The 23,639-nt window shown below is 49.4% G+C and overlaps 1 protein-coding gene across 1 annotated transcript in view; it reads left to right on the forward strand.

Moving 5' to 3' along the window:
- The first annotated feature begins 6,302 nt into the window (after positions 1–6,302).
- Positions 6,303–23,639, forward strand: part of LOC126521626 (uncharacterized) — a 38,040-nt gene continuing 20,703 nt past the window's right edge. Inside the window, exon 1 of the mRNA XM_050170320.3 lies at positions 6,303–6,491. Within this exon, the coding sequence (XP_050026277.1) occupies positions 6,480–6,491 (12 nt within the window). The 5' untranslated portion in view covers positions 6,303–6,479. The remainder of the gene's footprint in view (positions 6,492–23,639) is intronic.

The raw sequence follows: 23,639 nt of genomic DNA on the forward strand, positions 1-23,639 counted from the left end.
GAAAATTTCGACCACCTGGGGTTCTTTAACGTGCACTTAATTCTAAGTACACGGGTGTTTTCGCATTTCGCCCCCATCGAAATGCGGCCGCCGTGGTCGGGGTCCGATCCCGCGACCTCGTGCTCAGCAGTCTAACACCATAACCACTGAGCAACCACGGCGGGTCCCGCAGGAGTTGTACGCCTCATTTAACCTACAGTGGTGCCCTACTTGGTCAGTCAAGGTGGACCAATCTGAGCTCGGTTATACCGCATGGATGGCACTCGGCTAGAGAACCTGGTACTTATGACCTGCACATGTGAGTGTGAGGCCATACATATTTGAAGATATATATCTTTCTTTTCTTTTTCTTTTTTTTTTTAGGAGGGTTCCCGTACAGTGATAAAATAAAGGAAAAGACATTAAAAGAAAGAAAAAAAAAAGAAAGAAAAAGGGGCGGAAAAAAAAAAAGGAACATAACAGGTGATTTGAACTCGTGACCCTTCGATGTTGCCCGGAACGATAGCTCAGTCGGTTGGTTCGTCAGGCCCCAGGCTACTTTCAAGCGCCCCAGCTCCTCCTCCGAGCCTCACACTTACGTGGAAAGAGACTCATGTTGTCCGCGATAGTCGGTTTTTCGAGTAGTTGGAAGGCATACTTTCTAGGAAAAATGGCCGCTCAAGGAGAAGAGCGAACTCGAGCGGCTTTAGAGGCTAGGAAAACTGCCTTAAAATATTTAGACTTGAGGGAAAGCTTCGTTAACAAACTATAACACGGCAATCAGCACTCGAATACGACGAGAGAAATTACTGAGACGTGGAAAATTCCCTTGAAAAAAAATCTGGTTTGCTAGACAAATGCTTGTATGTATTGAACCTCTTAAAAGATGAGGGGTGAAATATGCGCTCACCGAGAGGGCATCTTCAGCACGAGACATCCACAAGGCACCTTACAGAGATGTGGAGAGCTTCGCGGCCGGAACGAAGCATCCCTTCTCCGCCGGCCAAGAGGGGGAAACGCGCTTTCCGATCGCTCAAGGTTGCGCGGACAAAGCATAGTTCTAGCGTCTAGGAAAAGCTTAACCAGGTGCGATGGCGGCACGCATAGCGTGGGAAGCTAGCCGCCAGAATAACTATACCAAGGACTGCTGCTGATGAGGGCGAAGTACCTTCGTGTAATTATAATAACCCTAATAGGACTACTTTCGAAAAAAAAGGAAACGGCCCAGAGGGCTATACTACGAGAGCTATGACTGATAGTTTCCTATATATATATATATATATATATATATATATATATATATATATATATATATATATATATTCATCTCATCTATGGGATCGCATTCGCGCGCTGTTTCTTTGTCTCTGCGTGTAGTACAGTTAAGAGAGCCAGTTTAAGGGCGGAGAAGAAGAAAGAAGAGAAAAGCAAAAACTGCAGCGCCGTGGTTTTAAAGCGCACCCGTGGTAGAGAAACGGAATGCGATATAAGCGTGCGTAGCCATGATACGCACAAGACAAACTGCCTTAAAATATTTAGACTTGAGGGAAAGCTTTGTTAGCAAACGATAGCACGGCAATCAGCACTCGAATATAATTATAACCCTAATACTAATTGTAAATATTCATCTCATCTATGGGATCTAATGCGCGCGCTGTTTCTTTGTCTCTGCGTGTAGTAGTTGAGAGAGCCAGTTTAAGGGCGGAGAAGAAGAAAGAAAAGAAAAGCAAAAAACTGCAGCGCCGTGGTTTTAAAGCGCAGCCGTGGTAGAGAAACGGAATGCGATATAAGCGTGCGTAGCCATGATACGCACACGACAAACTGCCTTAAAATATTTAGACTTGAGGGAAAGCTTCGTTAGCAAACGATAGCACGGCAATCAGCACTCGAATATAATTATAACCCTGATACTAATTGTAGATATTCATCTCATCTATGGGATCTAATGCGCGCGCTGTTTCTTTGTCTCTGCGTGTAGTAGTTGAGAGAGCCAGTTTAAGGGCGGAGTAGTTGGAAGGCATACTTTCTAGGAAAAATGGCCGCTCAAGGAGAAGAGCGAACTCGAGCGGCTTTAGAGGCTAGGAAAACTGCCTTAAAATATTTAGACTTGAGGGAAAGCTTCGTTAACAAACTATAACACGGCAATCAGCACTCGAATACGACGAGAGAAATTACTGAGACGTGGAAAATTCCCTTGAAAAAAAATCTGGTTTGCTAGACAAATGCTTGTATGTATTGAACCTCTTAAAAGATGAGGGGTGAAATATGCGCTCACCGAGAGGGCATCTTCAGCACGAGACATCCACAAGGCACCTTACAGAGATGTGGAGAGCTTCGCGGCCGGAACGAAGCATCCCTTCTCCGCCGGCCAAGAGGGGGAAACGCGCTTTCCGATCGCTCAAGGTTGCGCGGACAAAGCATAGTTCTAGCGTCTAGGAAAAGCTTAACCAGGTGCGATGGCGGCACGCATAGCGTGGGAAGCTAGCCGCCAGAATAACTATACCAAGGACTGCTGCTGATGAGGGCGAAGTACCTTCGTGTAATTATATTAACCCTAATAGGACTACTTTCGAAAAAAAAGGAAACGGCCCAGAGGGCTATACTACGAGAGCTATGACTGATAGTTTTCTATATATATATATATATATATATATATATATATATATATATATATATATATATATATATTCATCTCATCTATGGGATCGCATTCGCGCGCTGTTTCTTTGTCTCTGCGTGTAGTACAGTTAAGAGAGCCAGTTTAAGGGCGGAGAAGAAGAAAGAAGAGAAAAGCAAAAACTGCAGCGCCGTGGTTTTAAAGCGCACCCGTGGTAGAGAAACGGAATGCGATATAAGCGTGCGTAGCCATGATACGCACAAGACAAACTGCCTTAAAATATTTAGACTTGAGGGAAAGCTTCGTTAGCAAACGATAGCACGGCAATCAGCACTCGAATATAATTATAACCCTAATACTAATTGTAAATATTCATCTCATCTATGGGATCTAATGCGCGCGCTGTTTCTTTGTCTCTGCGTGTAGTAGTTGAGAGAGCCAGTTTAAGGGCGGAGAAGAAGAAAGAAAAGAAAAGCAAAAAACTGCAGCGCCGTGGTTTTAAAGCGCAGCCGTGGTAGAGAAACGGAATGCGATATAAGCGTGCGTAGCCATGATACGCACACGACAAACTGCCTTAAAATATTTAGACTTGAGGGAAAGCTTCGTTAGCAAACGATAGCACGGCAATCAGCACTCGAATATAATTATAACCCTGATACTAATTGTAGATATTCATCTCATCTATGGGATCTAATGCGCGCGCTGTTTCTTTGTCTCTGCGTGTAGTAGTTGAGAGAGCCAGTTTAAGGGCGGAGAAGAAGAAAGAAAAGAAAAGCAAAAAACTGCAGCGCCGTGGTTTTAAAGCGCAGCCGTGGTAGAGAAACGGAATGCGATATAAGCGTGCGTAGCCATGATACGCACAAGACAAACTGCCTTAAAATATTTAGACTTGAGGGAAAGCTTCGTTAGCAAACGATAGCACGGCAATCAGCACTCGAATATAATTATAACCCTAATACTAATTGTAAATATTCATCTCATCTATGGGATCTAATGCGCGCGCTGTTTCTTTGTCTCTGCGTGTAGTAGTTGAGAGAGCCAGTTTAAGGGCGGAGTAGTTGGAAGGCATACTTTCTAGGAAAAATGGCCGCTCAAGGAGAAGAGCGAACTCGAGCGGCTTTAGAGGCTAGGAAAACTGCCTTAAAATATTTAGACTTGAGGGAAAGCAAACGGAAACAAGCAGACTCTTATTTAGGAAATAATTTTTTTTTTTTGCTTATGCTGAAAGAGAGCTTTTCTTGATTTGAGCAGAATTTGTCTATGCAATCGCGTAGCCAGAAACATTTTTTCGAAGAGTGGACGGGGTGGGGGGGGGGGGGGGGGTAGGCACCCATTTGACTGGCGACGGGTAGAAATGGGGGAGGGAGACTGGGAAGGCCGCATACTAACGGAGAAATTTCGGGAGGGGGACCATCATGCTTTGTGTGCTATGCCACTGTTTCTATATACTGTATCATCATCATCATCATCATCATCATCATCATCATCATCATCATCATCATCATCATCATCATCAGCCTGGTTACGCCCACTGCAGGGCAAAGGCCTCTCCCATACTTCTCCAACTACCCCGGTCATGTACTAATTGCGGCCATGTCGCCCCTGCAAACTTCTTAATCTCATCCGCCCACCTAACTTTCTGGCCCACCTAACTTTCTAAAATCCAGTCCGTAACCCTTAATGACCATCGGTTATCTTTCCTCCTCATTACATGTCCTGCCCATGCCCATTTCTTTTTCTTGATTTCAACTAAGATGTCATTAACTCGCGTTTGTTCCCTCACCCAATCTGCTCTTTTTTTATCCCTTAACGTTACACCCATCATTCTTCTTTACATAGCTCGTTGCGTCCTCCTTAATTTAAGTAGAACCCTTTTCGTAAGCCTCCAGGTTTCTGCCCCGTAGGTGAGTACTGGTAAGACACAGCTATTATACACTTTTCTCTTGAGGGATAATGGCAACCTGCTCATGATCTGAGAATGCCTGCCAAACGCACCCCAGCTCATTCTTATTCTTCTGATTATTTCCGTCTCATGATCCGGATCCGCCGTCACTACCGGCCCTATATACTGTAAAGTGAACATTTTTAATCAGTACAGTGAGCGCAATTGGATTTGCTTCTTTCTTTAATATCTTTAATTATTATTTATGTGCAGCTTCACCAGCCACGTAAGTAAAGGCAGATAGATCTTGTATACGCGATCCAATTAGCCTTAAAGGGACACTAAAGCGAAACAACAAATCAGTTTAGACTAATAAAGTATTGTTTGAGAACACTGCAGGCAGTCATTTCAAAATAATAGTTTGATTATTAGACTAGAAAATGAAGGTCGAAGTTTCAGTATTTGAATTTTGAATTTCGCGCCTAAATCCCGACGCCGGTACGTCAGTGTGACGTCAGGGATTCCAAAGTATGTTTTCGCATTTGGGCCCCGTTGGCTTAGTAAAGGTTCCCGAAACTTGCCATGTTGAATATTTGGTTCCTTTAGAACACAATGTAGTCAATCTGTACCGTTATATAATTAAGTAGGCCCTAAAAGATGCCATCAAAATCCATGATGTCACAACGACCAGGTGCGGGAACTCAAGGGGGCGTCGCCACCCGTCTTTCAATCTTGCGCTTTTTCTGGCTTACCAAGCGTCTTATCGTGGTAAGAGTGGTGTTTTTGGTGCAGTAGAGTGGCAATTTACTGATCCAGACGAAATCATTTTTTTCTTTAGTGTCCCTTTAACTTATGAAAAAGATACAGCTGCTGTGCGTAAGACTCAGAGAACGGCTATAGATAAATTCGTAGAGTGGTTACTTGGAATCACCGCGTAGTGCCAGGTGTTATGTCACATCTCATATATCTATGTAGCCTAGTTATCTGTTTCGTACGATTCGTTAAAACCCATTCCAGCAATCAACTCCTATCCTATGAAAACTGCAGTCGTGAGGGCAGAAAAGTTACTCCACAAGGGAGCGAATTATGTATTTTTTCAATGAAAAGAAGGAAAAATTGTAGTTTCACTAACATTTTCGGTTAATGTATTTTTCCTTAGACCCCCTCTACCTTTCCTGCCGGCCCTCTTGTCTCTGCACCTCTGTTATTTTTCTTGTATGCCGGAACATGACTTTATCTGAATTCCAACTAGCCCAACTCTCTGCCTTGAAAACTGTGGTTTGCAAAACCATTGTCAGGCATTCATCGTTTCACGTTTTGTCGGTGACCGTTTTTAACACAGAATTATCGCTGTTTTCAAGTTACCGCTCGATGCAAGACACCCATAATGTATCCGAAATGCCTTGGATGCTGTCGCCAATTGTGAGAAGCCACTGATGGGCATCAAGAATGTTGGTAAGCGGGTGTCTGGCCAGATTTTGCAGCGTCAAGCGGAAGTGTGGTCATGGAACAACTTAGCCCTTTGAAAGTCTCCGTTTAACACATAGCGCCAGTGAGATTGACGTGCACTATGCATTTGGGGCACATTTGGGAAGCGCCAAAGATGCAGGCTGCTTCTTTAACGACCGTTTATATAATCCGCGCGACCATCGCAGCACCGCTCGCACCTCGAGTGGACACGCTCGGCCTCCTCTCCTCCTCCCCCCGACACACAGACACACGAGGCGGCGCCGGAACTGGGTCACTCGGCGGTCGCTCGCGAGAGCGAAAGCGTCGCAGCTCTCCCCGTATATAAGCGCCGATTAGAGGGAAAGCTCGCCGATTACGCTCTGTCCGCTCACGCAAGCACGCACCGCTCCTGTCCGCAAGAAGGACCGACCGCCGTGCTGTGTTTGCGCGCTTGTCGCGCGGCTGGGATTACACGTGCTGTCAACTACGCATTGATTTCCTCTTCTACGACGGCTCTGCTGTCTTCGCTTCTGGCGGACAACCACGATAACCATGCGGATAGCGGTACGTACTGCGTGACGTGGGTACCACCTTCAACGGCCTGTCTTTTTTCTTCTTTTTTGTGTGTGCTCAATTCCTTCTGGAGCGACACCCCGCAGCGATCAATTTCGGCGATAATTTCGCTGTCGCATCACGTACTGCGATGCTGCAGTGTGAATGCGCGTGTACAAAGGGTTTCGGCGGCAACGTGAGCGAGTTGGTGTATTTTCACGTGATGCGAATGGAGTGCACGGCACAAAGTAGACACAGGGCGAGGGAGCATATTCGATAATTTTGCTGCATCAGTTAAGGCATACTTGTTGATCAGCAGCGTTTAACACTCGCGGGCCAGCGCAATAGCGGACTCACAATTACGGCACTGACGAGGGAAAACATGTTTCGAGCGTTTCCTCCTGCAGGAGAACCCAAGGTCAGGTATTCTTCGACGTCGCCGACGGTGTGCACGCTGTTTATGCAATCGGGCGGATTTGTGCTCAGCTTGCAGCCGGAAGTGTCCAGTTCCTTAGCCACTGAAATTCGTACGTTGACAAACATCCCCGGGCATTGATTGCCAGCCATTGCGCATTGCTACAAATTGAGTATGCAGCTGTGTGTGCAAGAAGAGGCGCTACTTGTTGTACAACATGCCCTGTTGTGCATATAGTACATTTTTCTTCTATTTACTTCTTATCTATTCTTATCCTTTCTCCATCACCAAGTGTATGGTAACCAACCCTGCACGTCCATTGTTAACCTCCCTACCTACCTCTCCGTTTCTCTCTCTCTCCTGCGCATTTCATTTTCATGCGTGGAACATGGAATCTAGCCGAAGCGGCACATTGCGACGCAATCGTCGACAAAAACACGCGCTGCGTTAGCGCCTATCGGAGAGTTCAGCATAATCGTGCTCCAAAATACAGGTGGGGAAAGTTTAGTCTCGATCATCGCCACGTCTGTGAGTTCACTTCTGTGTTCTCACAGAGGACACGTTGTCGGACAGCCCGTCCACGATATTTACCAGATTCTCAGGTGGTGGGCTACCTTGAGATTGTGCGAGAACTCCCACCAGCGACATTACGTTCGTGAAATTAATTAGAATGAAGCTATTTTCTTCGCAGGTGTAATCAGAGTCATACGCTCCAGGTGCAACTGCAGAGCATACAGGAACCATAACATGGCACTGGCGAGAGTAGGTCACTGCACCAGGCTTAGCTGCACTGCTCCTTCGTTCGCGAGTCTTCGCCTCGCAGAGCGCCGGCAAGCGCGCGGTGCACTGCGTACGCACACGTCCGCTTCCCTTCACTCGGCCAAGCGACGCACGCCGAGGGAGATGAAAGAACTGTCTCGAAATTCGGCTTTTGTTTAGACACAAGCAACAGAATGCCCCAGGAAGAAAGATTTACTTGAAACGATTGCACTCTTTGTGCGAGAGATCCGGTGATGCTGCTCAGCAACGATAGTACGCTCATAATGCAAAAAAGAGTAAGGCGTGCAGACACGGACACAGGAGAAGTGAACGACACGAACGCGATGTCCACTTCTCTTCTCTTGCGTCCGTGTCTGCACGCCTTGCCGTTTTTTGCATTATGAATCCTTACCAACTAGCTCAGCTTTCTGTCGTTATAAGATAGTAAGCTGATAGGTAGCGTCAGCTCGACCTTTGCAGGAAGGTTTATCCGTAATGCCATGCTTGTTAATCAGAAAAAACAGCTAGAGGCTTCAAAACACGCTGCGAAAAAGCAGCGTTTGATAAAATGCTGGGTTTTTTCGGTTTAGGCACTCACTTGATGATATGGATTGTATGCAGTTCGAATTGGAGCAAAGTCTTGGTTAAGCTTGCTGTGCACGCGTGCGCAATACCTGTTCATTCTGTTTATTGAATGAAAGCTACCGAAGCATGTTTGTGTTTATTCCTAATGTTTATCAGCACGTTCACTTTAAGTAATCCAGTTCAACAGGTAGTCCCTGCGTATCATAAGATAATTATCTCGGAGTATTTTACTGGATAAGTTTAATGCATACTGACGACCTATACTCATAACAGTATCAGTTAAATGGGCCTTAGGCTAACGATCACATCCCACATAACGTAATCGTATTGTTCTCAACACCCGCCGTGGTGGCTTAGCGGCTATGCTGTTGCGCTGCTAAGCACGAGGTCGCGGGATCAAATCCCGACCACTGCGGCCGCATTTCAATGGGGGCGAAATGTAAAAGCGCCCGTGTACCGTACATGGGGGCACGTTAAGGATCGCCACTATGGCGTTTCCTCGTAATCAGACCGTGGTATTGACACGTGAGGTCCCAAAATTCAATTTTTCTCCATACGTTCGAGCGGAGGAGTATGCCCAGAGCCTCCGACAGACGCCAATTCATCTCCACGAACTTTAATAAATTGATTGTTATAGCCGTCTCAATTATTTGACAAGCTTTCGCAGAGGTTGTGACATCTGGCAAGTGAACATTAATACAAGAGGACATAGGAACGCCACTTCTTCCTTAACAAATAGTCATTTCTTCCCGCGATTAAGTACTGTTTCAATGCTTTCTGAAGGCAGTTTATTAATCTAGGTCTTGGTCGAAACACATTCTGTTCCCGAGCGAGATAGCTGTGAAAAGCCTGCGGTAGTTGAATCCTACTGCTGAGTAACCTTGGTGGAGCGCCGCCAGAAGAGACCAGACTTGTAGCGTGCAGACTTATCTAGAGCCTTCTTGGCTGCGGCTCTGCTGCAACAAACACTTCCACTAAGCCTGACATTGGCTATATTCAGTTTTCAAAGAATGTGCGACTCATTCTTTGAGGCTACAAGGGCAACTCTTCCTTTTCCTTCCAAATTCGCCAGTTCTCTCATCCTCTCATCGCCATCTGCGACTGCAGTTTCTGCAGCCTGTTCAAAGCTTCGTTCAATCACGGCGCTACGCCTTACGTAACAATCGCTTAACGCTTCTTAAAGCTATGTGGGCTAGTCACAAACTAAACGTATCTCTTTTAACCACGTACAGGTTCACACAAAACTTACGAGAGGGAACTCAGACGCAGCAACCGTTTCGCTACCATACGCGAACGACGAGTTGTGCGTGAAGTTGTCTAGCCTTCGCGCTTGTGGCTTCAGACGAACATGTGGCGTCATTACGCTTTATCTTTGGAAATTTCCGAGTAATCATCACTTTCTAAGAACAGCAAGGCAATTAGTTCCTGCGCGTGCGCATAATCTATGCGAACTTATTAATTTACACAACGCAATATTTTGTTGAATATGATAAATTTGCAAAGTTGCAAAGCCGTTTGAAGTCGGAAGGGCGAAGTTTAGGCTAATCAAGGTACTACGCTCGCAACTAAAATCTAACAGAGCTTGTCCGTGCCATTGCTTAGGTGCCGCGCTGTGCACGCGGGCACGAGCAACAAACGCCGCGGCTCGTTTCCGTGTGCACACTTGGCGCGCCGTCTACGCATGCGTGGTACGCGATTAAGCGCCCTGCTCCCGTAGCGCCACAGTTTCGCCTACTATGGCAGTTTCTGCGGGAAACTAGTTTTTCGCCCTCGTAAACGTGCAACGGGGAAGGCCAACGGGAGAACTTTCCGTCACGGACCTCGATAGGTGAGCATGCGTTGGCCCGTTTGAAGTCCGTAACGTCCCTGTGTTGTTACAAGAGATATTGAATTGTCTTGTTTATTACTATACGAATACTAGGTGACCATGCACCTTTCTAGCCTCCGCAACTCTGGATAATTTCTTGCCGAAAACAGTGCCTCCTTTAGAAACCTCTGAACCGTCTTCGCGGTAACACCTTGACCAGTTCTTGAGAGCGATGCATCCGCTATGCAGGCAACCTTATTTTAGATATATGAGGTGTGCTTATATTGCTTGGCCGAAGCCAATAATTTCAGCTCAGCTGAAAATAATTTCGAGCTAACACAAAAGTTAATTGTGTACATTCACTTCATCGTCACAAGATATTTAAGTATCCGATGAATAACACGTTCCTACGCACGCATATTTTTCAGGTATGGATGATGCGCAGAAGACAAGGAATCTATTTTAATTCGAGCAATTGACAGTTTGAATAAGGGGTTTTAAAAAATTCCGTCACTCACAAATAGGGTTCACCTCGGGTCACACTTATCGCGGTTGCTTAGTGGCTATGGTGTTGGGCTACTAAGCACGAGGTCGCGGGACCCAATCCCGGCCACGGCGGCTGCATTTCGATGGGGGCGAAATGTGAAAACACCCTCGTACTTACGTTAAAGAGCCCCAGGAGGTCCAAATTTCTGCAGTCAGCTACTAAGGCAAGCATCATAATAAGATCGCGGTTGTGGCACGTAAACGCCATAATTTTTTTTAAACCTCGGGTTAGGTTTTACTATCTGAACTATCCGGAAGTGACATCATCAAACTAGGGATTTGATTGAAACTGTAGAATTCAAAGAAACCAGACAGCGTCTAGAGTCAACAATAAAAACTGAACTTAGACTATGCATTCCAGAGATCGTTAAGGAATACAGGATATCAAAGTCTTGAGAAGCTACGTTCGCAACGTTTCAATATGAAGTTCCGCCTCTGGGAATCCATGCGACATAGAAAAGCCGAGGCTTGTCAGAGCGACGAGACACGGGCCGCTACTGGCCCTAATTGCTGGAAGGTCCGAAGATATCGCTTGTGTTGCTTAGGTACACAGTTACTGCGCCTGTAGCAGATATCAGTATAGAAGAGACTTGTCATGCAAAGCCGCTGCGACATCATCTGTGTCCTGGTTTTGTTACACCGAATTAAAACGAACGCTGAAAGGAAATTGGCTTCACGCAACCAGGTTGCTACCGCCATTGTCGCCGATCCTGTGCTATTCCGACTTGAAGGCCATCCCTTGCGGCTGAACGAATGATGGCTGCATCCACGTTCACTCGTCCGCCACCGTTAGCGCGCCACGCAGGCGCCAGATGCGTGCGCGCGTAAGCTGCACCGTTTGTGTGCCTTCGCGTGCGACGCCTGGCAGAACACTGGCGGCAGAGAGCTAAAACGATGCGTCAAAACGCTGCCGTGGTGTTCTAACATTAGGTGGGAACTGCGCGTGGAACAGGCCAATGCAGGTAGACTATAAACGCGCGGCGCTGCTGGCGCATATGTGAAGCCAGCGCCGCGCCGCGCCGCGCCGGCGGAAGTTCATCAAAACGCTATCATTTTCCCCTTTGGTTAAAGGTTACCGCGTCGACACAGCCTCTCCTCGATGTTCTTCCACGTGTCTTGCCTCTTTGACCTCCACTTGACAAACGTAATCGTAAGGAAGCGAGGTGCAGTTACCAGATGTAAGACCTCGTTCTGCGTTCCATGCTCTCCCAGGGGGCCTTGAGCCGTTGAACAGGGTGATCGTTTGAACCAGCGCGGAGTAGCGGCGCAGTCTCTCGCCGTACAGGCCTCCGTTCCGCTCATGCGGGAGCCACATTACCCGCGCACACGCACGCACGTGTCAGTAGGCGAGCTGTCCACGGTCGGCCGGTTTCGCCTTGCGCAAACAGCACAACAGGAGCAACCTCCACGACGTGGCATGCTGAGAACGCGCGCACTGTTTTGCTGCTCCACATCGATCGTTCCGGCGCTCAGCGGCGTACGGTGCAACACCACAGGTCCTGGCGCAGCATTCGTGTTCCTTCGTGGACACAAATGCGTTGGGAGGCTCAAGAACAGAAACACCCCGTGAACACGAGGAATGCGGCAAGGGAGAATAATAATAACGAAACCAGGCCTCACCGCGTCACTGCGTAACACTGAACGAGCGTCGCATGTGTTGCATGTGCTACACCGGATCGAAGCCAACGTGCATCTAGAAGCGGAAAGGGTGAAGGAACGTAACAGCAACGTCAGCGATAAATGCGCTAAGCTAAACGGCCATCAGGTGGTGCGAAACAATACGGGCCGAAACGCGTGACCGATGCCCCGATATCCTGGTTACCAGAGTGCGGGCGGCGACAAGGAACGCCGGTTCCTGTTCGCTGGCGTCTGAGCAATCGCACCGCTGACCGCACACCAGGGAGCGGTCGCCGTGCGCCCGCGGAGCCCGGCCTTCATGCGTGACGGTTGGACACCGATCAATCAACTTGAGCCGTTTCGTTTCGTCCGTTCCATGAATAGTTCAAGGGGGGCGGGGGAAACAGCGCTGAAACGTGAAAATATTGCATGAATTCATGTAGTTAGTTCTTTCCAGTCAAGTTGCTTTCATTGCATCGCCTATACCGCCCGAATCTTGGCCTGTTTCTCGCAGCGGCTTTGCGGCATCTTTTTTAATTTATTTTTTGCGATAGCAATAATATGGACACTCCAAGCGCACTTTGCCGTCGGCGTCGCTGTGAGGTGGCGCATGAAGTCCAAGGGCGAGAACACCGTCGCCGCGCGCCTTACGCTTTACGTGCGAGTGAAAGCGTGCGATGGGAGACGGCGATTGCGGCTCAATCTCGCCCGCGTGGAAGCGAAGAGGAAGCGCGCTGGTCTTCCGTGGCGCGCGAGAGACCCAACATTGCGCTCGAGGCACCAGGGGAGGGAAGGGGAGGCGGGGTCGGCGTTCTGCTCCGGCTGAAACTGCGCACGCGGCAGCTGCGCGCCAGTACCTTGAGGGCGATCTGCGTTGGGAGCAGAGTCTAGTTGCATTCAGACGGCATTTTAACTCCTCTGGAGGTCCGCTGGCCTACCGCTTCTGGATATCTCGCTCATCCGTATAGGACGTCTGGTCTGCAGAACATCCGCTGGACTACGAGGCGCTAATTGGCAGTCCGAGGGGCGTCCCGCGGATGTCTAGAATGGATATACGGATGTTCCACGGACGCAAGAATTTCCTTATGTTTTCTTTGCTAAACGTCCGTCAGACACCCGCACGACATACTAAGGATCACTAAGAGATGTCTGCGGGATGTTCATTTTTATTTAAAATCGGCACAGTTGGTGTAAACATTAGCATTCCGAAGAATCTCTGCTGCAAAGACGACGCAATATTGACATGTACCGATGAAAATAAAGCTTTCACCCATGTAACACAGATGCCATAAGCAAGCTATGTTTACATAAAATGGAGAAACAATCACCTTCACAGATATTTTCTATTCATTTTTATTACGAAAACCTGATTTAATGCACAGAGACAGAGAGCTGCTAGTAATGCAAGTGTTACAAGTGCTCAAACACAGAACTGGTCACGAGGCAAGGTACTGCAAACCTATAAAATTCAAAGAAAGGATGCATGTGACAGTCATGCATTATAATCATCCTCATCAGCCTTTCTTATGTCCTCTGCAGGATGAAGGCCTCTCCCTACGATCTCCACTGTCACACTGTCACACTGGCCCACTGTCTCAGTGTGCGTCAAAGGCAAAGGCCGTATGTGACAGCTTTTAAAGCACTAGCATAGAATTTCCAGCCCCCAAGTGCTACAAGAGTGACATGAGATCACGGAATATAATGCTATCTACCAACCATCACTCTCAGTAATGTATCTTTAGAAACATTAAGGTGGGCAGGACCAGGCATAATCCTCAGTGTACTTCAAAAGCACGGTGCACTTTTTACACCACAGTACACTTATTCTTCACCTTAACATCAGGGAGCATGAAAAAAAATGTCATACTGCGACATGGAATACGAGACATGAAGAGAGCGCAGGCATTCACTGTTCACTGCGCTTTAAAAGATGACCGAAATGTTTTATTTCAAGTTTCCTAATGTGTGGCTGCTGTTATTATTTGAAAAGTGTCGTGAATGCACGTCAACTATTATACGGGACAGTGGGTTTCTGGTCATATCGATGCCTGACGCGCGTGATGCTCGAAAAAAAGTATTCTTGATGAAGCTTGAGCGCTGCAAGCATGGAAAAGTTTCCGTGGCTCTGAAAGCAACAATAATGTGGCAGTCAGACCAGCTTGGTAGCTTACGATCACGCTGTGCTTTAGAACCAGTCCACAAACCTGCCGCTGTGGGCACTGACATGCTCTCCACCAGAAGAAAAAATACCAAGCGCGGGTATATTTCAATGAAACTTGGTTTATTTTATGCTGAATTTTTGAGTAATTGTTCATATTTCGTTGACAAACGTGGATGTCTATAGTGAACAAAGCTAGATTTGCTTCACATAGCTTGAATGAAATCGAGGCCAGTTCTACGTTGGCATTTGCAAGCGCAGAAATTCTCAGCAAGGAAGCAGTACGTCACTAAAATTCGAACAAAGTGCGGCTCGGGACATTGGCAATACGTCCAGCACGAATTACCTAAGGACGTCCGCAGGAGGATAAGAAGTGGATGTTAAAATTGGTTCGATAATGATATCCACTGGATGTCTCCAGAACGACTGCTCTTGAACTCGGACGTCGGCATCTTATCCAGACGTCCGAGGGAGTTTCAATGCCATTGGGCCGTAGCTTTGCGCGTGCTGTGTGTTGTCGGAGCTCACTTAGCGTTGAAGCGACAGGCAGCACGAAGATCACTTCGGTCGCTACAGCTGCCACGTTTCCTCACGCCAGCGTTTGACAGAGAGTGTCCGCGGGCATCCAGTGTGATGTGTTCGTGTTTGCTGTGCGCGCCGACATCATGCTTGTTAATTTAGTTAGCAAGCGAATGTTTGCAAGTTTACACGGCCGATAAAAGTACTATCCTTACTTCGTATGGCTGTCTGCTAATTCGCTATCGCAATCAATGCTTCGCCTTTCAGACGAAACTGCGACTTTTTGTGTATATTTGTTTGTTTTTGTTTGCATCAGGAAGATGCGGGAAGGCCCAGGCAAAAAGCGACAAATTCGCTTGAAGGAACCTGAGCTCCTCTTGTACATGGAATACAGCAAAAGCGATCGATCAAATATGTCTATACAACAAATGAGCACAGAACTAAGCATAGGAAAGAAGTTGTGCAAAAAAAAAGAAAGACAATACATTTTTATAACATTGATCCTACAGACTTCTCCAATAGTTCAATACATACACCATATCAAATACACAGTATATATATAGAAGGAAGTTTAGTCTACCAATATCGCAATGCTGTCTCGCTTCCTAGCTTTTTCCACTTTTTCGACATTTTGTCAACCAGAAGTGCCGAAGCCGTCGGACGACTTGCCAAGATACCTTCCTTATACCGGAGGCCGGCTGGGGCCTTACCCTCTCACCGCTTCGATGGGAGCCTGCAGAGAGAGCCCGATTTGGTAGCATCGAGAGCTCCGTCATGACTACTCCAGACCTGACACCGGGCCAGAGGCAACCAACTGACTGTGACAGCAACCGTGAATGTAAGCGATATAAGGCTGCAGAAACAGACAAGTGTATGCTTATTGATGATTGTGATGTAGCGGACATCAGTGATCGGCACGATGAAGACTTTAGGCCTGTGCGCCGCCACAAATAGAGGACCGTCGAAATCCCAGTTATAATTACATCTGTCACGAGAGGATGTTACCTGAAAAAAGTAAATCTCATTGCACTGTCTATGGACATTGAAAAAATTCTTGGCGCATCGCCAGTTTGGAGCCGATTTACTGCTCAAGTGGCGTTGCTTTTGGATGGCCGGACAGAAGAGCATGTGAACGCTCTTCTCATTTGCAAGTCAGTCGAAGGGATTGCGATATCAGCCCGAGTGTGCAACTCTTACCTGCAAAACACTTGTATTATTGCGGAGTGCGGAAGTGGTACGCCGACGAGGAACTGTTGGACTACTTCAAACCCCAAGGGGTTTGTCATGCAAGGAGAGCCACAGGTCGGGTTCAAACTTCTGAGTCCGAATGTGAGTCCAGGCGAACCAACATCATGGTTCTCACGTTCGCTCCAAACACGGACCGCCCAGAGAAGATCAATTTCGGCTTCACAATACATGAGACCATGGACTGCGTTGAGACACCACCTCGGTGCTTAATGTGTCAGCACTATGGGCATGTGGCCAAGTACTGCAGTGGTGAGCAGCGATGCAAGAAATGCAGAGGGCCGCGTGATTTCAAAACATGCACGCGCAGCGAGAACTTGCTTTGTGCAAACTGTAGTGGTGCCCATCGAGCTCGTTATAGCAACTGTCCTACGCGGGCAGCGGCAATAAAGCGAAAAAAAAACATTTATCTTGTGACCAAATGTAATGGATGAGAAGAATAAGACGAAGAAAAAGCCGGAAAGTCGCAGCGAGTCAGATGACATCACAGGAAGCTCAAATAGAGATACTGAATTCCCAAGCCTGAAGCCTACATCAGGAACCCAAAGCAGGCGAAGAAGATGGGCTCACGTGCAGGTAGCGCGAAAATAGGACACGCTAGCGCACTTGACCTGAGCGGCCACGGTGTCGGCCGCTCCCGAGATCGCGCTGCACCATGGCTGGCCGGTCTCAATTAACCGTGGTCATGGCTGCTACCTCTTCGTGCCTCCTCTCACAAATTGGGGACCCGGATGGCCGAGCCCAGCCATGCCAGCGTCAGCGCACCGACTCTACCAAGGTGAGTGACGTGGCCTCACGCAGTGCGGCAGACGTCCCGCGCGCGGTTGTACGGTGTCCGGGTAATCTACATTGACATGCCAGACACCTTTTTCATCCAGCTGGACAGCCACCTCCTTCTCAACGAGGTTCCAGGCTCCGGCTGCGTTTCAGGCTCCAATTGTCACCCCCCGGCTCCGAGATCTACGAGGACTTGAGGGCAGCCGTCCTTACTCACCATGCCACCTTGAGCTCTCAGTCACCAAACCCCTCGCCATATTGAACCGCCCGTAATACCACGTATTGTCATCCCACATCACCTGCATCGATCCGTGCCGATCGCCAGCACGCGCAGGCCCCTGCATCAGACCTCTACTCGGTTCGTGAGCCTCCTCCCCAGCTCGAAGCAGCTGCACGACGACTCTTTCCAAGAGATTCACTGGGCCAAACGTAACCGCTTTCCGCTGTTCTACGGCCCGCCGCTCTCCTTTCTAGGACGTTCCCGCAAGCTGTCGGCTTTCCGTTCGGGGGCACCTCACTCATCACCGATACAGAGGCTCTCCAACCGGCTCCACTAGGCGCAAATTTCACTCTCGCAGGCAAGGCGACCCACAAGCGCAACCATCGCCAGGCATTCAGCGACCACCGCAACCCTGATGCTATCGGCATTCGATATTTCAGTCCACTGCTCTGCCTTCCATGTCCGAATTGATCTGCGCTCCGCGCGGCGCCTGGAGGCGCGGAGATTGAGTAGGCGGAGATCCGGGGCAGGGCTGTCTGGTGGGGCAGAGCACTGAACGGTAGCCTCCTGGGCGCACTCCGCGATGGCGTCTAGAAAGTCACGACGATTGATCGCCTCACTACAGTGCTTCCTAAACAGAGACCAGTCTATGACGTTCAAAGTTCTGGTCTTTGGCTTCCTTCCATGCACAGAGGTGATCATTATGGGGAAGTCTGGATACAGACTAGTGGACGCCTGCTGTAGAAGACAGGCCCGCCGCAGGAGAAACCAGAGCTGGGTGAGCCTGTGCTCGAGTATCAAGGACCGTTCAAGGGGTCCCCTAGCCTGGCGACTACTCAAGTCACTCACCGGCAAGAGGACGCGCCGTCAACCTGTCCTCGCTGTGGCCATCTCGCTAAGAATCAGCGAAGAGGTCCTCGCGGAGCTTCTGGCGGACCGGTTCTCCCCTCCTGTCCCACAGAGTGCAGCCATCCTGCCGGTCGGACACCCCCTGCCCAGCTGCCCAGCTGCCCACCTATCTACACAGCCTCCATCGTGCTTGGACGTCCAGCCAGGTCGCTGCCCTCTGCCAACAGCCACTTGCCCTGCACGAGCTCAAGGCGGCCCTGAGGCGAGGGCAACGCCGCAGCGCACCAGGAGCAGACGGTGTAACGCCACAAATCCTCCGCAACCTGGCCGCCAGCGAGCAACAGCGCCTTCTCGAGTGCTTCAATGAGATCTGGCAGTCAGGGCAGGTACCAGAGGCATGGCGCACAGCCATTGTGGCACCCATCCTCAAGGCCAGAAAACCGGCTAGGGAACTGTCGTCCTATCGATCGGTCTCCCTCACCTCCGCTGCCTGCAAGGTGATGGAGGCCATGGCCCTGGCACGACTGGACTGGGTGGCCCATGCTCGCGGCTTCCTGGCAGACCAACAGACGGGCTTCCGGCGGCGGCGGTGCACTGCGGACTCTATCGCTGATATGGTGTCCACCCTGGAGGATGCCAAGGCCGGCGGGGACCTCGTGATGCTCTTGCTGATCGACGTACAGGGTGCCTTCGACAGCCTCCCTCACGCAGTTGTCCAACAGGGCCTGGACCTCCTCGGCATCTGTGGCAACCTGCGGGAGTTCCTCTCGTCGTCCCTGCACAATCGCACCCTCAGGGTACGTGTGGGTCGATCGAAGAGCACCCCCCGTCCAGTCGCTGCAGGCGTGCCACAGGGGTCAGTGGTGAGCCCCTTCCTTTTCAACTTGGCCTTGACACGGTTGCCTACTGCCCTGCCGGTCGACCCTCACTTCCCCCTGCAGTCCTCGATCTACGCGGATGACATCGCCCTATGTGTACGGGGATCACCGCAACACATCCGCAATACACGTGCGGCCCTACAGAGATCCCTGGACACTGCGGCTGCCTACTTGTGCAGCATCGGCCTTTCCATCTCGGCCAGGAAGACCGAGGCCTTGCTGCTGCATCCCAGAGCAGCAGCCCACCGCTCAGCTGCCCGGCAGCGCTTGTAGGGCTCCAGATCCCATGGAGCAAGGCAGTCACGTACCTGGGGCTGCTCATTGACTATCGGCTGACCTGGCTGCCGGCTACCAATGCCCTGTGCGCCCAGACGCTTCGGGTCCGCAAGGCGATCTTACAGCTCCTTGCCCGTAAACAGGGCTGCACCACCAGGTGGGCCCTGCAGCTCTTTGAAGCTGCAGCCACTTCACGGCTACTCTACGCCCTCCCTCTTGTGGCACTGCCCCCACCCCGCCTGCGGAAGCTGGAGCTGCAGCACCGGTCAACAATACGGGTCTGTCTTGGCATTCCCCGAACCTCACAAGTGGCCGCCACTCTTGCTGAGGCAGGTACCTGGCCCCTGTCACTACTCTTCCTGCAACAGGGGCTACGACACATTGATCGCCTACACCATGCCGCAGGTGGTCAAGCACTCCTGACCCGCTCCCGGCCAGCATCACACATGGGTCGGCTGTGTGGCCTCTATAAGGAAGTCATAGGGGACACGCCTGCAAACGCCGTACAGCCTCGCCCACCACACCGACCACCAATCCCTATCTCGACGGAGCTGCCAGGTGTCTCAAAGAACCGTTCCCCAACATGTGCCCTACAGCAGACGGCAGCCTCTCTCGTCCAAGAGAGACTTGGGGACCACCTTCACATCTTCGTCGATGGATCCGTGATACCGGAGACGGGCTCATGCACAGCAGCCTGCGTTGCACCGGCTCTACAAAAGAGCAAGGAGTGCCGTCTCCTGGGACATGCAAGCTCTACCGCAGCAGAGCTAGCAGGACTCCACCTTGCTGTGGACCTACTGGCACAGGAGCTACCAACGACTCCGGCAGCTATCTTCTGCGACTCCAAGGCGGCGCTGCTTTGCCTGCAGAGCCCTGACAAGGCTAGCCTTGGGTTTGCACTGCTCTCCACAAGACTGGTGGCCCTTCAGGATGCAGGATGCTCAATATTTCTGCACTGGCTACCGGCGCACGTAGGGATCCCGGGCAATGAAGAGGCAGACACTCTCGCAAAGAGCGCCCACCAACCAAGCGTCCCCCTCAGCCCTGTTGTAACGGCCGCGGACTTCACAAGACACAGGCTGCGTTGGCACATCATCGCCTGCCATCCGGATAAACGGGTATCCCTGGGACGGCCTCCACGGCCTCTTCCAGAGCACGGCCTCCCACGAAGGGATACCTCGTTGCTTCTCGGACTGCGGGTTGGTTGCTACTGGACGGCAGCCCGCCGGCACCGCCTTGGGAAACCCACCTCGCCAGCCTGTGTCTCCTGCGGTGACCCACAGACTCTGGAGCACCTTCTGCTGGCATGCCCTGCTCACCTGCAGCACCGGGGCCGACTTCTGCAGGAGTTCTCCCGCCTGAGGCTCCCATGTTCACGACAGGAAGACATCCTCTTCCCCAGTCGTAATCAGCTACCAGCCTTCCTAAGTGTCATCGAGTACCTCGACTCGTCGGGGCTCTCGGCGAGACTCTAGGAAATTTCTTCAAAGACAAATAGCCTAACGGCTATTCACCACCTCGGGCCTCGTGATCCGCCTCAACTCCGCTTTTGCTGGGCCACCTACTACGGTCTATCACCAATCCACTCCTCCGCGAAGCCACTGGGCCTCCCAGGCCGAAGTGATCCGCTGTTGCCATGACGACTCTACCTTTCTGCCTGCTTCTATCTCATTCACTCCCATATGCGATCCCCTGCTGGCGCTTAGCCGTGCTCCCGCAAGGGTTGCAGAAGATAGTGCCAGCCTTTCCTCCTTTCTCCACAAGAACCACTTCTCTCTCTCTCGAGATTTCACCACAAGCAGCAGCAGGCGAATCTTCCGAGGTCCTGTGCTCACACCTTCCGCGTATGCATGGCCTACAGAAGTTTCGCAGGAACAGCTCTGCCATCTGGTTTCTTCAGCTCGAGGATCACTTCTACGTCAACAACATAGGTGACCAACACTTGCGCTATCTCCACGCAAGTGCCGTGCTGCGAGACGGTCTACTTTTGGAGCACCGACTTCTACCGGCCTGGGCATCTACGAAAATCTGCGGCAGGTTGTGATTTGGCACTACAGCATCACTGTGGCTGCGCTGCCGGTGCTGCCTGGTACATTTCTCTCGGATTGCGTGAGCCCGACACTACCCGCGACGACACCATCTGCGCACTTTACCTGGACCTTACCATTGGACTTTATTTCAATCACGCTTCGCACTGGGAAGGGGACCCTTTAACGGCGTGCCGATCGCCTCCAAAGCAGGCGAAGAAAATGGGCTCACGTGCGGCTAGCGCGAGAACAGAACACGCTGGCGCGCTCGATCTTGAGCGGCTGCGCTGACGGCCGCTCCGCTGCACCATGGCTGGCCGGCCTAAATAAACTGTGGCTACGGCAGCGCTACCTCTTCACACGATCATCCCACAAGATCAGTGAACAGAGTACCCCGTGCGCGAGAAGACTGCTGAATAACCGGAGCAGCGAAGTTACGTATCTGCACTGTAGTGGCCCCTGATTTTGACGGGGATGAAAGAGAATAGCTTTTGTTTTCGCTGACTTTATCAGTAATGAATCTGACTCACACAATGCGTGCAATTTCTGCAATGTTTGATTAATTTCAGGCATCAGACTCTGCAGGTTAGTGCCCCTAATGAAGAGACTAGTGTCATCGGCATATATCACTAACTGGGCATGTCACTGATTGAGGTAATAGCATTGATATACAAAATTGATAAATGTGGCCCCAAAAGGCTACTTTGTGGAACACCTGTGGTTATCTTCACAAACTCCACTTTTCCTGTGGTTACATAATGGAAACGGTGTTCTAAGTAGTACCTAAAGATATTCATATACCACTAATGCCATATAGTTCGTTTTTCTATAAGTTTTTTTTTTGTGATGTAACCGATCAAAAGCCTTTCAGTGGTCAATGTATATGCCAAGGCGCACTTTTCCAAGCTCAAGGGCATTAAGGATAATTTCTTTCTGCGTCAGAAGAGCGGTTTCAGTAGACCTGCCTTGAATAAAACCGTGCTGTGACGGGCTGATCAACCTAAATGGCATACAGAAGCTAATAGGTCATCTGTGCATAATTTTATTCAGACTTTTCGAGAAAATAAGCAATAGTTAAATTAGTTTGTAATTTGACAGTTCATTCTTATTGCCACTTTTATGTAAAACAATGACTGGAGAAATCTTCATAAGCTTGGGAAAACACCTCGTTGACAACACAAGTTCATATATGTATATATATATATATATATATATATATATATATGCGTGTGTGTGTGTGTGTGTGTGTGCGCGTGTGCGTGTGTGTGTGAGATACTGCCGGTCTTATTGCAAGACCATAGCAGGGGCAGTTAATACAGTGCAGTAGCAGACAAATATACACATTCTTCACGGGCAGCAACATAAAATCGAATGCAGGTAGGCAAGAGAGATAAATTGGCCGTCGGAAAGATATATAAGAATATGTCGTTGACAATGGCAGGCCCAACTTCACCAGCAGTCAACTTCGCATACATAACAAGTTGTAAAATGATTTTCCTTATTAAAGGTTAGGAGACACAACTAATTCATCGCTACTGTGGATTCATCAAACGCTTTATCTGTGACTTAAACGAAGATAATGAATGAGTACTATAGTAATATCATGACCCAGACGATCTCATTCGCTAATAGTGAGAGGAAAAAAAAGAGTTCTTGAACGTGTCATCATGGCATACGTAGTCGTCGGTTAGTGTGCATGGGTGCTCGTGCCGCGATGGTCGTGATTGCGAGTAGGTTACGTATTTTCGCAGATCAATTTTGTAGTGATTGTGTAATAGTTGAAACAAAAATTTGAGGCATGCTTGTTTTGCTCTTAATGGTAATTTCGTAAGGCCAGATGAACCTGCAAGCAATGCTGGGGAATCGGTGCGCTTACATTTACTATGAGTAATCCGTAGCGCTTTGCGTTGAATAGCCTCAAGTTTTGTTAGTTGAGTTACTGATTGGGGGAACCAAACTGTGTTCGCGTATTCTAAGATTGGCCTTACGAATGTCGTGTAGGCGAGGAGTTTAGTAGACACTGGTGTGGATCGTAAGCGTCTCCTGATGAAGAAAGCTGTTCGTAAAGCAGCAGATGTGATGTTAGTAATATGAGAGTCCCACCTCAGGTCAAAAGACAGCGTGATACCTAGCTATTTATGTTGTCGGAGTTTTGTTACCGGTACGCCGTTTATAGAATAGGAAAAGCATGGTGGGTGCTTTTGCTTGTTACGCTCATACAAACAGATTTTTGCGTGTCTGTCGTCATTTGCCATGTGTTACACCATCGGTTATTTATTTTAGTGAGCTGCTTAACGACAGATGGTCTTCGGGGCTGTTGAGTCGTCTGCGAACAGTTTAATGCAACAGTTAATGTCATTAGTTATGTAATTGATGAATAGCAGAAAAGCAGCTGACCAAGGACGGATACCTGAGGAACTCCCGACGTAACGGGAACTATTTTACGTGGCAACTGCTGGAAAACTACAAACTGCGAACGATC

Source organism: Dermacentor andersoni, chromosome 6 (assembly GCF_023375885.2).
Source record: "Dermacentor andersoni chromosome 6, qqDerAnde1_hic_scaffold, whole genome shotgun sequence".
NCBI lineage: Eukaryota > Metazoa > Arthropoda > Arachnida > Ixodida > Ixodidae > Dermacentor > Dermacentor andersoni.